Here is a 14,559-nt window from a genome sequence, read left to right as displayed (position 1 = left end):
GATATGACGTTCCAAAACGACATAACTCCGCGCGGAGATATGACGTTCCAAAACGACATAACTCCGCGCGGAGATATGACGTTACAAAACGACATAATTCCGCGCGGAGATATGACGTTCCAAAACGACATAGCTCCGCGCGGAGATAAGACGTTCCAAAACGACATAACTCCGCGCGGAGATATGACTTTCCAAAACGACATAACTTAGCGCGGAGATAAGACGTTCCAAAACGACATAACTCCGCGCGGAGATATGACGTTCCAAAACGACATAACTTCGCGCGGAGATATGACGTTCCAAAACGACATAACTTCGCGTGGAGATATGACGTTCCAAAACGACATAACTCCGCGAGGAGATATGACTTTCCAAAACGACATAACTCCGCGCGGAGATATGACGTTACAAAACGACATAACTCCGCGAAGAGATATGACTTTCCAAAACGACATAACTCCGCGCGGAGATATGACGTTCCAAAACGACATAATTCCGCGCGGAGATATGACGTTCCAAAACGACATAACTCCGCGCGGAGATATGACGTTCCAAAACGACATAACTCCGCGCGGAGATATGACGTTACAAAACGACATAATTCCGCGCGGAGATATGACGTTCCAAAACGACATAGCTCCGCGCGGAGATAAGACGTTCCAAAACGACATAACTCCGCGCGGAGATATGACTTTCCAAAACGACATAACTTAGCGCGGAGATAAGACGTTCCAAAACGACATAACTCCGCGCGGAGATATGACGTTCCAAAACGACATAACTCCGCGAAGAGATATGACTTTCCAAAACGACATAACTCCGCGCGGAGATATGACGTTCCAAAACGACATAATTCCGCGCGGAAATATGACGTTCCAAAACGACATAACTTCGCGCGGAGATATGACGTTCCAAAACGACATAACTCCGCGCGGAGATATGACGTTCCAAAACGACATAACTCCGCGAAGAGATATGACTTTCCAAAACGACATAACTTCGCGCGGAGATATGACGTTCCAAACCGACATAACTCCGCGCGGAGATATGACGTTCCAAAACGACATAACTCCGCGCGGAGATATGACGTTCCAAAACGACATAACTCCGCGCGAGAAATGAGATGTGACCTTCCAAATCATCACGTTTTTTTCAAAATCGAGGTTCCAAATCATAATTTCGGGTAAATAATGTCTGATTGTCAAATGTTATACCTTTTTGAATGCGTACGGATCCCTACCGTCAATTGGCATTCAATCAAATTAAACATCGTTTTATTAAAAGAAATGTAGACAAAAAACCGATTCGTTCGTAAATTCCATCTTTTTGATGATGTTTTGGAATATTTCCGTCAAATAATGTCCGATTTTGGAATTTTATACCATTTTTGACTTGTAAGGATCAGTTCTATCGATTGGCATGAAAAAAAAGGAAATCCAAAAATTTGACACAAATCGGCAAAATGGCAAAACAGAGGTCGGTGAGAAAATTTAAACTTTTTCGAGGTTTTTTTTTAATATCTCGGGTAATAGCTCCGCGAGGAGATATGACTTTCCAAAACGACATAACTCCGCGCGGAGATATGACGTTCCAAAACGACATAACTCCGCGCGGAGATATGACGTTCCAAAACGACATAACTCCGCGAGGAGATATGACGTTCCAAAACGACATAACTCCGCGCGGAGATAAGACGTTCCAAAACGACATAACTCCACGCGAGATATGACGGTTGAAAAATGTTGTTGACAAAAAACCGATTCGTTCGTAAATTCCATCTTTTTGATGATCTTATGGAATATTTCCGTCAAATAATGTCCGATTTTGGAATTATATACCATTTTTGACTCGTAGGGATCAGTTTTATCGATTGGCATCAAAAAAGGAAATCCAAATTTTTGACCCAAATCGACAAAATAGCAAGGGGTAACATCACTTTTTTTTTCAAATCGAGGTCGGTGCGAAAATCGAAAGAAGATATGACGTTCCAAAACGACATAACTTCACCACATAGCTCCTCCGAGATATGACGGTTGAAAAATGTTGTTGACAAAAAACCTATTCGTTCGTAAATTCCATCTTTTTGATGATCTTTTGGAATATTTCCGTCAAATGTCCGATTTTGGAATTTTATACCATTTTTGACTCGTTGAAAAATGTTGTTGACAAAAAACCGATTAGCGAAAAATATGTCGTTTTGGAACGTCATAACTCCGCGCGGAGATATGACGTTCCAAAACGACATAACTCCACGCGAAATATAACCTTCCAGGTCAGGTCAGGTCAGGTTTATTTTCAAAATCCAGGTTCCGTTGAAAAATGTTATTGACAAAAAACCGATTCGGCATCAAAAAAAGGAAATCCAAATTTTTGACCCAAATCGACAAAATAGCAAGGGGTAACATCACTTTTTTTTCAAAATCGAGGTCGGTGCGAAAATCTAAAGAAGATATGACGTTCCAAAACGACATAACTCCGCGAGGAGATATGAAGTTCCAAAACGACATAACTCCGCGAGGAGATATGACGTTCCAAAACGACATAACTCCGCGAGGAGATATTACTTTCGGAATGATCACGTTATAACTCGTGCGGAACATATATATTTTAGATGTAGGTGCCTGCGCGGATCGAGTTTGTTTCCGATAATCGATAACTTACTCCGTTTCCAAGCAATCGATTAAAATCGATATCGATATCCTGTTTTTTGGGCAATTTTGGTAAATAATAAGAGCTAGAGTCACGAAACATGATATGTTGCTTCTAAAATAGAAATATATATATGCATTTGATGTTGTAAGAAGAGGGACAAGGGTATCCCCTAGTCGGGAGCTCCCGACTAGAACCTCTTGATTTTATTTCATTTAATTTTTTATTTTTAATTATTAATGTTCCTATGATAACATAAATACGTTTAGCGCATTATAGATCGTCTTATTCTAGTTAAACTTATTAGCTGCAACTAAAATTTGCCAAAAAACTTATTTTTGCCATGATGCCCATGCCCATGCCCATGACCGTGTCCATGACCATGCCCACCGCCGCCGCCCACAATAACGGGCTTGACCACAACAATGGGCTTCACAACGACGGGCTTGACAAACGTCGGCTTTGACTTGACAAATTTCGCGGACAGTTCGCCGAAAAGCTGGTCGGGATTCGGCAAATAGCTGGGCTTCTGCAAAGCGAAGGCGCCGCCTTTGAACTTGTCGTGTGTGGGCGTGGCCAGGGCAGCGGCCACAATGGCCAGAAGCAGCAGATAACACTTGAGCAGCTCCATGGCTAGAGTGCGGCACTTAATCCCGCCGCCGGACTATTTATGGTGAGCCACGCGCAGCAAGAAAAGCCTCATTGGCATGCAGGAATCGTCGCGGTTTTTCGCGCACTTTTATTCAAATTCATTCTTAACGCTCGCAACTTCTAAAGCACGGAGAATCACATGGTTGTTGGTGGCTGTTGCTGCTGCTGCTGCTGCTGCTGCTGAGAATTCCCCCAGTTGTAAGTTGAATTAACAATTATGTCGCGATACTGCGTAACATTATTCAATGATCGCTGCCGGGCCACATTCAGTTGTCATTCAGTCGGCGATTCTCTAGACTCGCGAGCAGAGAAATGACGTCGTCTTTGGCTGAGAGCACTTGACTCGCATTTCGAATGATTTCAATTCATATCTCATGGCGATTGCGGAAGTCGAAATGCATTTTCAACATATTTTCATGCGAATGTTTTATAAATAAATTTAAATTCCAGGCTTACATTTTGTAATTAACGCTTAAATACCATGCCCAATATTTTTTTAAACTAAATAATTGTGAGCATTTACAACACTGGCTGGAACGAACCGTTGCGAAATGAAACGCGCTGGCGTATGTATGTCTATGTTTGCATGTATGTATGTATTTGTGTGTAAATCACATTTTAGTTGTTCTTGCCTTGGCTTATTTCCTGAAAACGCTTTCGCTCGAGTTCGCGAAAAACGCGCCGCGAGGCCGGCGGCGCACCGACTATGCTGCGTATTACGAGATTCTGCTCACAGTAGGCTCTCGGATCGTAGGTTGCCACCGGTGGCTCATCATCCCAGTTCTCGGAGGACTCCACCAAGGGGACGGGCGAGGCGAGTGGCTCTTTGGGCGGCAGCACATCGGGATTTTGAAATCTCTCAAAGTCAATTCGGCTCGAACAGTTCTTAATATGCGACTATCGTACAAAATGGTAATACTTTTTCAAAATATTTTGTTGTGGCAAACGGTGCTACCTTCACTTACGTTCATGTCGGAGCTGTGCACCACATGGGTGGTATTGAAGGGGCAGCGTATCATATTGCTGCCGGGATGGTTGCGAGCGCATCTGGTCAAGTGCCAGGATAAACGGCTGCGCAGTATGCGATGCCCGGCGTCATAAGGACACTTTATATATGTGTCCACGGGTGGCTTCAACTCGACAGCTATTTGGGCGGTGGGCGACGAGGGGGAGCTCGATTCTTTGGGATCGTTGCGTTCAGTGGACATTTTTGGCGCTATAAATTCCTAGTTTTTAACTAGCTGAAATGCCTGTGAAATTGTTTACTACATTTTAATGTTTATGCATATCATAAAATACTTACAATTATTTAATAATCAGCCAAGCTTGTGCTGCGATACGCTTGACAGTCCGGCTAACATATAGTTAAAATGTTAATAACAGCAAACCGCGGCGCGCTGTTAAAAGAAATTGCCGTTAACTCTTTCTGTTAAGTGAGCAAAATTGAAGGCGTATTTTTTGTATATGAATTTAAGGATCAATACAATAATAATCAATACAAATACAAAACTGAAAAGGTTTTGATGGAAGTTATATTCCAGTTTTAGGAGGAGCTCTTTACACTCTGACGATAGAGAAACGAAATGGCCTTAATCTTATTAAATCGTAGGTACAACAGCTGAGACAAAGCTTATGATTTATAAATCAAGGCTTATGTTGTTTTAACCTTAATAATTTAACAATGTTATATTTCCTAAAACGCAACTTGGCAGAAGAGAGAATATTCTTAATATATAGACAATGCAGGCTAGAAATGTGAGCAATATTGAATTTGGCATCAAACATCAATTGAAGCGAATATATACTTAAGCTATATATTTAAGATAATTTTCATTAAATAATAATTGTTATTATTAAAAACAAAATTAGGGACTTTGCAACGTGTAACTCGTCGCGTTTGAATTTTCGCTAAGGCGGGGACTCGTTACTCGTTACTTGGCACTCGTTTTGCAATGTAACGAGTACTTAAGAGTCGCCCTGGAACTATGAACCAGTGTTCATGAACGGAAAAATAATAGTTTTTTTTTGCTGTTTATTTATTTAAAAGAGAAATGGACAATAGCGTTATAGAAATTAACGATTCTATCATAACAATTGACAGCGATGCCGACGTAGAAGACGGAGAAGTGAGGGAAGTCGAAGAAAATGCCGTAAACATTGCCGCCAAAGAACAACCGCCCCCGTCCCCCGGTGTAGAGGGAACGAACGACCAAGTACAGTATCGAGAAAAACAATAAAAATATTCATTTTCTATTAAAGTGAATTATAACCAAGCAGAAATCAATTACACCGGAAGGCCTGATATTCGAGGTGAACTTTACGCAAAAGGATGACTTCGAGAGGCTGCAAGAGCGCCTGGTCAAGGCGCTAAGCGCAACATTTGCCGGCGAGGAATTTGTGTACACAACAAAGGACACGAGCATAAGCGTACATCGGAGAGCGATAAGCCCCGAACCGGAATGCGATATATTTCAAATAGACACTTCGCCGGCGACAAAGCTAAATGCAGCCCAAGTGCCGTCCTACAAGCGCTGTCACACCGAGGTGCTGGACGAGGGCACGTTGGCGCGCAAGAAACTGAAGCTCGAGGCGGTTAACAAGTGCTTCCGGCCCAAGGTGCAGTCCGCGTGCTTCAATTGCGGCGGCGTTGAGCATTCGCTGCGTGAGTGCACGCGGCCGCGCAACCAGGCGCGGATACAGCGCGCCCGCAAGAAGAACAGCCGGGCGGAACGCTACCATGTGGACACGGAGCAGCGTTTCGCACACATACGACCCGGCCGCATAAGCAGTAAAACGCGTCATGCCATGGGCTACAGTCGGGGCGAGTTGCCGTTCATGTTTTACCGGATGCGTGTCCTGGGCTATCCACCAGCCTGGCTCGAGGAGGCCAAGGTGCAAAGCTCGGGCATAGCGCTGTTCAATGCGGATGTGAGTATGGGATATATCTAATCTACCATTTGGCTTAGGCTTAACATTGTTACAATTTCAGGGCAGCGAGGTGCAGGGGCCGGAGGAAGAGATGGGCGAAACGGACAGCTTCAAATATGATGTCAATAAAATAATCGACTTTCCCGGCTTTAACGCGCAGCCGGGTTCCAAGTTCTACGATGTAAATATCTGGCATGTGCCACAGCAAGCAAATAACAGTAAAACTAATCATGAAATCTTCAGGACTTTCAACATCACAATGTGCCACCTTTTCAGGAGCACCAGCTAAAGGAGAACTTCATCAAATCGCTAGGCGAAAACGTGACCAAGGCCTATAAGCGTAAGAAATTGGTGGACTTGCCCACGCCACATGATGCTAGTCCCACGTTGCTGGAAAGCGACACAAATCTGGTTGAGCACGACATGGAGCTGGACGATGATGAGACGGAGGGGCTGGCTATGCAGCCACCTTTGCCCGCAGAGCCAAGCAAAGCGACGACGCCGCCACCGCCACCAGCGCAAGATACGAGCATACGCAGTCCATCGCCCACACTGGAGGATCTGAAGGCGCAGCAGGACCAATTGCTCGAGCAGCTCGAATCGAATACTTCATTCAACACAAGTGAAGTCGAGCTGCCGCATGTGCCTCAAACAGAAGAAAAGGAAACGGCGGCGCCTGCTACTCCCGTCGAATCCAGTCAGCCCAACATCTTTAAGGCGCCATCCATAGCTGGCACGCCGATATTGAAATTTTCCGTCTATGACAAGCTGCCCGTGGGCGATAACTTTAAGGTGGGCGTCAGCGATGTGATTAACTTTGAGAATCTGCCCGATTCCACGGGCAAATACGAGCAAATGAAGGATCTGCTGAAGAACGTGCGCCAAAAGATGGAGAAGCTGCAAAACGAGGACAATTGAGCCGGAACGAGCTTATTATTTGTAAATACATAAACCGGACATGGCTTTTAATTAGCGACAAGTGCAGAGATTGGTTTTTGATTTGCCAATTTTAATGCTAAATTGCGCATATACAAAATCATGCCAATATACATTAAAAAATATATATGTGCATGTAGTATGTGATTAAGTTTGTACAAAAAATGATATTGATTAAACAAGAGTTGGTATCAATTGAGCTAATAATTTATGGCCGAAACGCACACACGCACACACACGCACGTACATTGATCAGCTTTTCGTTTTGCTTTTGCTTTCATTGCATTAATTTATTTTTGTCTTCCAATATAAATATATATATATATATATTGTGGCAAGTTTAGCCTATACATACATACATATATGTACATATATAAATATTTATATATATAACCGTTTGTGTATGTAGCTATAACCAAAGGAAAATGCAAGCTCTAATCATGTCCAGCGGCAGCTCAATTGATCGCCGGAGGTGGCTGCGGCGGTGGCGCACCATCCGGATTGTTATCACGTCGACTGGGCTTATTGTTGGAGAACTGGCGCCAAACGCTCGGATTCACCACATACATAAACATGGCCAGCAGCATGAATACCATGGCTATGGTGAAGCTTCCGCCGGTGTCGCCGCCGCCAATCGCCGGCTGAGCTACGCGTCCGCTGACTGAAGATCCGGAGAGTTAATCATCAACATGTTTAATCGCCAAACGGAAAATTCCACTTACCATCAATGCACTCGGTATCTGTGCAGGCATTCTGATTTTGGCGTATCTATCAGTACAAATATTATATAGATATAGATATATATATATATATATACATTAGATTTGTGGCTCAACTTACAAAGTTGAGGAGCCTTTGCATGGCCAACTCATGGGACCAAATGCATTCGCAGCCATCGAATTCGTCAGCCATGTTGGGAGCTCCTGTTTTATTTTCTGGTTATTTGTAACTGGCGATGCAAATAGTCTAAAAAATATTATATATATGTATAAAAAAAAACAAAAATAAAGTGCTCTATGCTTATGTATATATTTGAAAAATATATGAACAACAGTGACTATTATTGGCAATTTTGACTGACGTGGCGTTATAAATTGACGTAGAGCGTACGAAACACGACTGGTAAATATCAAAATGTGAGTAAAACTGTTTTCTAACTGAAAATGTGCTCAACTGAAACGAATTTTGTTTTCTTTCTTTTCATCGCTTTTTTTTTTTTTTTTTTGCCAGCGAAACAAAACGCTGGAAATGATTAGAACTTGAACGTAAACTCTACGCAGTGCAGATAGAAGACTGATAATAACTGTATTTATAATTGCTACATACAGTCGGTGATACAGTGAAGACTTTGCTAAAGGACACACTTTCTTGAGAAACGAAAATGGTTTTTGAGTATTTTATATGTTTTACATTGCGCGCGAAAATAAACCGTTTTCAAGACATACGTCATTTACAATTTAACCGTTATCAATGTGTGTTCACTTTAGCGAGTTGCCACTTGGTGCCTGATAAAGTCGACGAGAGAGCCGCAGCTTATACGCCACAATTTTAAATAGCTTAACAATTTTCAAGCATCGCCCATGTGTGTGCGTGTGTGTGTGTGTGACATACATATATGTTTGAGTTTGTGTATGCTTGTGTTAGTATGCCGCAAGAGTAGAAGTGGAATTGTTCTGACGAAGCTTTACTTCCAATACACACGACCGACCTTGATAGAACGCCTACAAAATAGATTACAAATATGAGCACTTAATTTAAAATTTAGTTGATATACTAAGAAAAACCACTAATTGATTACACGTACATACGTTTGTTTGTTTGTTTGTGTAACAAGTGCAGTTGATTCGACTTGTGAGCAGCTTTCACACACACACACACACACATATGCATGTACATATATGCAACTGCTGGCATCTACATATGTACGTAATTACAAACGCGAGACCAATTAAATGTTACGCCAAATCACATACATATATATATATATATATGTACATATTGATATTATTCACATTCATATACATATATACATATGCGTGATGGCAGTTTGGAAAATTGCAAACATGAAGTCACTTTCATATTTGATTGTTTTGCTTTTTATATTTGGGTCCCTTCCAATGGAAATTATGCAGCGGACGTAAACAAAGTGCATGAGCTATGTTTTTATGATGCCTGCCACAGCTAAAATTACGTACATTTTGCTTAGTTGTACAGCTATTACTTATATTATAGTTTTGATTGTTAATTTACATTTGTTTTTTTATGTTTAACGCTCTGTTTATTATTTTAGATTAGACTATTTATTTTCTTACCAATTGGAAATGGAATGAGCGACTGGAACACACATATGGTAGTGTTGGTTAACGTCTGCCACTGAAATGCACTAAAAAATGTCACTGCCAGCACTGCAACATTGGTGTATATGTATTTTTTGTACCGCACTTTTATTTGTTTTTTAAATATCATGGTTTGATTTATTCCGTATGCGACTCAAGCCGAGTCGTCGGGTTTTAGTTGTAGGCGCATAGATGGGTGACAGCGCCTCTTCACTCTTACGCTTACCCACACGTTCCCTGTGCACGCGTGGCGATTCCTGCGAGCAGCTCCGATCGCGCATTACGCGCTGTGATTCCCCCTCCACATTGTCCTTGCGACTGGGCATGGGCGTGCTTGTTGACGCTGCCATTGGAGCAAATCGTCTAATCGGCGTGCGGCCAGCATCCGCACTGCAGTTATCTGCATCCCGCTTCTGTTTTCGTCGCTTATTCAGGGACAACAGATTCCGGCGCGTAATTATCGAGCTCTTTGTCGCTTTGTCCAGGGGCGAACGCTCCGAGAGCTGTGTCAGCGAGGACTGCAGCTCTGGCGTGCATTTGGGCGTCTCGAATGGCACATTCAAGGTTTCCGAGTTCTTCTGTGTGACTAGCTGCGGCTGCTGTGGCGTTGCTGTTATCTGACCCATCCTGGTTTCAGGCTCCAATGGCACGATTCCATCGAAAAATTCACATGTTGGCTCAGGAATTCGTTTTTCTGATTCTATATCCTCTGCTGTGATAAGTTTTCTAGACTTGTCAACAGATTCTGAGATGTTTCCCGACGCACACTTCTTAAGCTTAATCTTAGCCAAGTGCTCCTTTTCCTCCTCCTGTTGACCAAATTCCAAATCGGCCATCAACATTGCTGCTCTTTGCCGCATCTCGTCCGTCAATTTCACGATCTTATTGGATGCAGTGCGAAATTCGATATTTTGATTCGCTTCTGAACCGTCAATTGCACTTCTCTGAACTTTATCCAACTGCTCCTTTGTTGTCTCTTGGGAACTTAAATTTCCGGTTTCCAAATCAGCCATCAACATTGCTGCCCTTTGCCGCATCTCGTCCGTTAACTTCACGATCTTATTGGATGCAGTGCGAAATTCGACTTCAGAATCAAGATTTCTATCACTTCTATCTGCTCCCATTTGCTGGGAGTAGCTGGCTTCTATGTCGGCCATCAGCTTGGCAGCTTGTTTCTGTTGCTCCTCAGAAACTTCGATTGCCTTGTTTGAAGCAGTGCGAAATTGAACGGCATCCGGAATATCCATAGGCTGCCATTCACTGAATGGTATCATATCCAACTGGCTACAAACGTAGCTCTCGGCAGGTGTCTGGTTGCTGTCTGGTATGTCCATGGGCTGCCATTCGCTTAAAGGAATCCCATCGAGCATTTCACAGTCCGTAGTTACTTCCTCTCTCTTTGAAGTGTTCATGTCCAATTCAGTTTTTGGAATTTGTTTTGGCGCTTTGAGGGTTTTATTTGGCGCTGAATGATAGCCGGGCATCCTATCCATTTGTAGCTCTTGCAACTCTGGTGGATTCCCAACAACTGTTTCCAAGTCAGCCATCAACATAGCTGCTTTTCTGCGCATCTCTTCGGTTATTTGCATGGTCTTGTTTGATGCAGTGCGGAATTGAATAGCAGCAGAGTCTCTGCCGTTAACGACCTCGCTTGGTTTCTGGATGTAGCTCGCTTCCAAATCAGCCATTAATTTGCCAGCTTCCTTTTGGTGCTGCTCAGAAACTTTTATTGGTTTGCTTGAAGCAGTTCGAAACTCAGTGACATCTGGTTGCCACTCGCTGAATGCAATCAATTCCGGCTGCTTGCAATCAGTTGCTTGCAATTGCTTCTGTTCCAAGGCAGAGTTTCTATTTGTACTTGCTTTCGATACTTTATTAGTTGAATGTGCAATGTCCATGGGCTGCCATTCACTGAAAGGAATTCCCTCCAGCAATTCAGTTTCCGTGGTCTCATTAGTTTGTGTTTTATCCAAAGGCACTTTTAGCTTTTGCGTAACGAAATCAGCTTTGAACCAATCCCCACACAAATTTGCCTCTATAAAATAGTAATATTATAACTATAGATATAAATGGAAACTATATAGCACACACCTTGAGATTGTCCAGCCTTAAGCGGAGTTTTCCTTGTCAGCAAGCGAGAACGCTCGCTAAACAGTGAAAACTCAGGTTCATCTGTAAAGAGGAGACATTATAGTTAAAGCAGCTGAGTAAATGATTAATAAGAGACTTGCCCGCTATTTTAATATCACAGTTTTCATCAAGCAATTTGCATTGCTCCGTGCTGCCGAGAAAGTAGCCCATATCCTCCACAACATCTGTTGCATCTTCTTGCTCGTAATCATTAGCTTCTATTGCTAGACAACTTTTGGGATCTATATCGGGCAAATCAATTGATTTGTTAACATTGTTTTGCGAGAAGAATGCACTCAAATTGAGAAGGTTTTCACAGATCTTCTGTGAGCTATTCACATCGAAGTTGCAGTGCGTCGTCGTCGGCACTTGGGTGGTATTATCCTCTTGCACAGATAGCTCCGAGGAGCAACTCAAGCGATCCTCATCATCAGCTGTGGTTGCTGCAATTGCTGTCGGGCGCTTGTGACCAAAGGTTTTAATTTTCTTGCCACGAAAACGAAACCACGGCGAATCATCATCTGTGGGCAGCTGCTCCTCCACATATGTGGGCGACGAACAGAAATCACGGAGTATTTCCACCACAATGCTGCTTGGTTTACTTAGCAGCTGTTCTGTTGCTTCTGGCTCTGGCAAGGCTTGCTCAATGAGCATATCCTGGCTCTCCAACATGGACTGCAGCGAGTGGAAGTTCTGTGAGGCAGGCACGGCACGTACCCGCAATGGCTCTTGTTGGGCACGCAGGCAGTCCAAGCGGTCGGCTTCAAAGAGCTGTTCTTCGTGCAGCTCCCAGGCACTCACTGAGTCCTGGCATGACTGAGTCCCACATGGCCATTGTGTTGCCGGCGCCCGCTTGGTCTGGCTGTCGTAGTTTTCTTGTACTGTACGAGTTTTTCTTCTAAGTAGGCGTTCGGAGCGCTTGGAACAACTGTGTCTTGACTTCGTTGGACTTGCATCTATGCTGTAGTCATCATCATCATCATCTTCCATGTTCAACAGACAAATCCATGCCCAAATTCTAGTTGCCGACGTGTTTGCCGCTCTGTTTATATAAAATCTACAGTTATCGATAAATATTGTTAGCGCTGTCGATTAAAATTAAAGTTGCCACCTGCTTAAACTATTGTTTACCAAAATATGTATCTTTTATATGAGGGATATCTTAGTTTAATTTTTTTTATTCAAATGTAATTTAAATGCAGTATTTAACACATTCTATTTAAAATTAAACAATTAATAAGCGTAATATGAAATTTGAAAATTAAAAAAGGATACCATTTTATATAAATAAAATACCAGTTTTGTTATTTTATCGCACATATGGCAACTATGGCTATAACTGTCAGCATTGTCCAGCACTGTTTGCCAGCCATATCGATAATATTTATTAGTTTGTCCGATTTCTTATTGCAATAAAGTCATTGTTTGCGTTAAGATCCTAGATAATGGGCATATCTACGGCGGTGCTGCGTACCCAGTTGATGGGCTTGACCAACTTCATTGGTACGCACAAGGACCAAGCGGACAAGTACCGCCAGCTGCTAAAGAGTGTCCTAGCAAACACCGGCCCCGAATTGATCGATACACTGAAACTCTTTGTGGAGGCCATTGTCAACGAGCATGTTAGCCTAGTCATAGCTCGTCAGATACTGAACGATGTCGGCGTCGAGCTGAGCAAACTGCCCGACGACATGTCCAAGCAGCTGTCCCATTTCACACTGGAGAAGGTGCACCCACGCGTCATATCGTTTGAGGAGCAAGTGGCCGGCATCCGTTTCCATTTGGCCAATATATACGAGCGTAATCAACAGTGGCGCGATGCAGCCACCGTTTTGGTTGGCATTCCCCTCGAGACGGGCCAGAAACAATACTCCGTGGAATGCAAGTTGGGCACATACTTGAAAATAGCACGCCTCTATCTGGAGGACAATGATTCGGTTCAGGCCGAGCTGTTCATTAATCGTGCCTCGCTCCTCCAGGCAGAAACAAACTCCGAAGAATTGCAGGTAATATCCTTATTTAAACCAAGTTTTCACATATTCTTATCTGTTGTCCGGCCTGTAGGTTCTGTACAAAGTGTGCTATGCCCGCGTCCTCGACTACCGCCGCAAATTCATTGAGGCTGCCCAACGCTACAACGAACTGTCCTACCGCAAAATAGTGGACCAGGGCGAGCGGATGACAGCACTGAAGAAGGCGTTGATCTGCACGGTGCTCGCCTCGGCTGGGCAGCAGCGCTCCCGCATGCTGGCCACGCTCTTCAAGGATGAACGCTGCCAGCATTTGCCAGCCTATGGCATACTGGAGAAGATGTACTTGGAGCGCATTATACGTCGCTCGGAGCTGCAGGAGTTTGAGGCATTGCTGATGGACCATCAAAAGGCTGCCACACCGGATGGCTCTTCCATATTGGATCGCGCTGTCTTTGAGCATAATTTGTTGTCCGCCAGTAAATTGTACAATAACATAACATTCGAGGAACTCGGCGCCCTGTTGGACATACCCGCTGCCAAGGCGGAGAAGATCGCCTCGCAAATGATTACCGAGGGACGCATGAACGGGCACATTGACCAAATCTCGGGTATTGTGCACTTTGAGAATCGTGAACTGCTGCCCCAATGGGATCGTCAAATTCAATCGCTGTGCTATCAAGTTAATTCCATTATAGAGAAAATCGGCGTGGCCGAGCCGGATTGGCTAGATCAACAGAACTGAGCATGCGAGGCGGGCAGACTGCGTCATACAAAACTTTACTGAAATTCTCATCCTGATCTGGGAAAGTTCAATGTTTTACATTTAATTTTACACTTGCCGCCGCCGAGTTCCATGTGTAAATTTCATTTTGAATTTAAGAAATAAATGGCAAAAATGCATACAAAATGATTCCATGAATCAGTGCAAATACGAAACAATAGTAAAATATAAATTC

The 14,559-nt window shown here is 43.3% G+C and overlaps 5 protein-coding genes across 7 annotated transcripts; 2 read left to right on the top strand and 3 right to left on the bottom strand.

Annotated features, from left to right (window-relative positions):
• Positions 1-3,718: 3,718 nt before the first annotated feature.
• Positions 3,719-4,884, bottom strand: LOC6626471 (gametocyte-specific factor 1 homolog). 2 transcript variants are annotated; one of them, XM_015173737.3, is made up of 3 exons: positions 4,604-4,884; positions 4,266-4,550; positions 3,719-4,197 (listed from the first exon to the last, which is right to left on the bottom strand). In XM_015173737.3, the coding sequence occupies exons 2-3, from the start codon at positions 4,506-4,508 to the stop codon at positions 3,919-3,921; spliced, it is 522 nt and encodes a 173-aa protein (XP_015029223.1). In that variant the 5' UTR covers positions 4,509-4,550; positions 4,604-4,884; the 3' UTR covers positions 3,719-3,918. The 2 variants fall into 2 exon arrangements, with proteins under 2 accessions (XP_015029223.1, XP_002050373.1); XM_002050337.4 differs by having other exon boundaries at positions 4,266-4,541.
• A 403-nt stretch (positions 4,885-5,287) lies between these two features.
• Positions 5,288-8,248, top strand: LOC26531451 (zinc finger CCHC domain-containing protein 8 homolog). Of its 2 annotated transcripts, none has more exons than XM_032435994.2 (4): positions 5,288-5,513; positions 5,575-6,228; positions 6,290-6,409; positions 6,472-8,248. In XM_032435994.2, exons 1-4 carry the CDS (start codon positions 5,352-5,354, stop codon positions 7,144-7,146), a joined length of 1,611 nt encoding a protein of 536 aa, XP_032291885.1. In that variant the 5' UTR covers positions 5,288-5,351; the 3' UTR covers positions 7,147-8,248. The 2 variants fall into 2 exon arrangements, with proteins under 2 accessions (XP_032291885.1, XP_032291886.1); XM_032435995.2 differs by having other exon boundaries at positions 5,289-5,513; positions 5,578-6,228.
• On the bottom strand, positions 7,312-8,130 carry LOC6626472 (small integral membrane protein 14). Its single transcript, XM_015173736.3, has 3 exons — positions 8,005-8,130; positions 7,887-7,932; positions 7,312-7,825 (listed from the first exon to the last, which is right to left on the bottom strand). Exons 1-3 carry the CDS (start codon positions 8,074-8,076, stop codon positions 7,620-7,622), a joined length of 324 nt encoding a protein of 107 aa, XP_015029222.1. The 5' UTR covers positions 8,077-8,130; the 3' UTR covers positions 7,312-7,619.
• A 1,339-nt stretch (positions 8,249-9,587) lies between the features above and the next one.
• Brca2 (BRCA2, DNA repair associated) lies at positions 9,588-12,692 on the bottom strand. Its single transcript, XM_002050339.4, has 3 exons — positions 11,732-12,692; positions 11,592-11,672; positions 9,588-11,535 (listed from the first exon to the last, which is right to left on the bottom strand). The coding sequence occupies exons 1-3, from the start codon at positions 12,618-12,620 to the stop codon at positions 9,620-9,622; spliced, it is 2,886 nt and encodes a 961-aa protein (XP_002050375.2). The 5' UTR covers positions 12,621-12,692; the 3' UTR covers positions 9,588-9,619.
• Positions 12,693-13,000: 308 nt separating this feature from the next.
• CSN4 (COP9 signalosome subunit 4) lies at positions 13,001-14,513 on the top strand. The gene is made up of 2 exons (XM_002050340.4): positions 13,001-13,636; positions 13,695-14,513. The coding sequence occupies exons 1-2, from the start codon at positions 13,076-13,078 to the stop codon at positions 14,343-14,345; spliced, it is 1,212 nt and encodes a 403-aa protein (XP_002050376.1). The 5' UTR covers positions 13,001-13,075; the 3' UTR covers positions 14,346-14,513.
• Positions 14,514-14,559: the final 46 nt, after the last annotated feature.

This window comes from Drosophila virilis, chromosome 5 (genome assembly GCF_030788295.1).
Source record: "Drosophila virilis strain 15010-1051.87 chromosome 5, Dvir_AGI_RSII-ME, whole genome shotgun sequence".
NCBI lineage: Eukaryota > Metazoa > Arthropoda > Insecta > Diptera > Drosophilidae > Drosophila > Drosophila virilis.
This window is presented reverse-complemented; position numbering and strand designations above follow the sequence as displayed.

What these genes read in the sequence shown, in the direction of transcription:
- CSN4 (XM_002050340.4), top strand. Translation starts at nt 13,076, where the DNA reads ATGGGCATATCTACGGCGGTGCTGCGTACCCAGTTGATGGGCTTGACC. An exon ending in CAAACTCCGAAGAATTGCAG is followed by an intron (nt 13,637 to 13,694) that starts GTAATATCCTTA and finishes TCCGGCCTGTAG; the next exon opens with GTTCTGTACAAAGTGTGCTA.
- LOC6626471 (XM_015173737.3), bottom strand. Translation starts at nt 4,508, where the DNA reads ATGTCCACTGAACGCAACGATCCCAAAGAATCGAGCTCCCCCTCGTCG. An exon ending in TGCACAGCTCCGACATGAAC is followed by an intron (nt 4,198 to 4,265) that starts GTAAGTGAAGGT and finishes TTTGTACGATAG; the next exon opens with TCGCATATTAAGAACTGTTC.
- LOC26531451 (XM_032435994.2), top strand. Translation starts at nt 5,352, where the DNA reads ATGGACAATAGCGTTATAGAAATTAACGATTCTATCATAACAATTGAC. An exon ending in TAGAGGGAACGAACGACCAA is followed by an intron (nt 5,514 to 5,574) that starts GTACAGTATCGA and finishes ATTATAACCAAG; the next exon opens with CAGAAATCAATTACACCGGA. An exon ending in CGGGTTCCAAGTTCTACGAT is followed by an intron (nt 6,410 to 6,471) that starts GTAAATATCTGG and finishes TGAAATCTTCAG; the next exon opens with GACTTTCAACATCACAATGT.
- Brca2 (XM_002050339.4), bottom strand. Translation starts at nt 12,620, where the DNA reads ATGGAAGATGATGATGATGATGACTACAGCATAGATGCAAGTCCAACG. An exon ending in CTGTGATATTAAAATAGCGG is followed by an intron (nt 11,673 to 11,731) that starts GCAAGTCTCTTA and finishes TCCTCTTTACAG; the next exon opens with ATGAACCTGAGTTTTCACTG. An exon ending in TAAGGCTGGACAATCTCAAG is followed by an intron (nt 11,536 to 11,591) that starts GTGTGTGCTATA and finishes ACTATTTTATAG; the next exon opens with AGGCAAATTTGTGTGGGGAT.
- LOC6626472 (XM_015173736.3), bottom strand. Translation starts at nt 8,076, where the DNA reads ATGGCTGACGAATTCGATGGCTGCGAATGCATTTGGTCCCATGAGTTG. An exon ending in TGCAAAGGCTCCTCAACTTT is followed by an intron (nt 7,933 to 8,004) that starts GTAAGTTGAGCC and finishes TTGTACTGATAG; the next exon opens with ATACGCCAAAATCAGAATGC. An exon ending in AGATACCGAGTGCATTGATG is followed by an intron (nt 7,826 to 7,886) that starts GTAAGTGGAATT and finishes CCGGATCTTCAG; the next exon opens with TCAGCGGACGCGTAGCTCAG.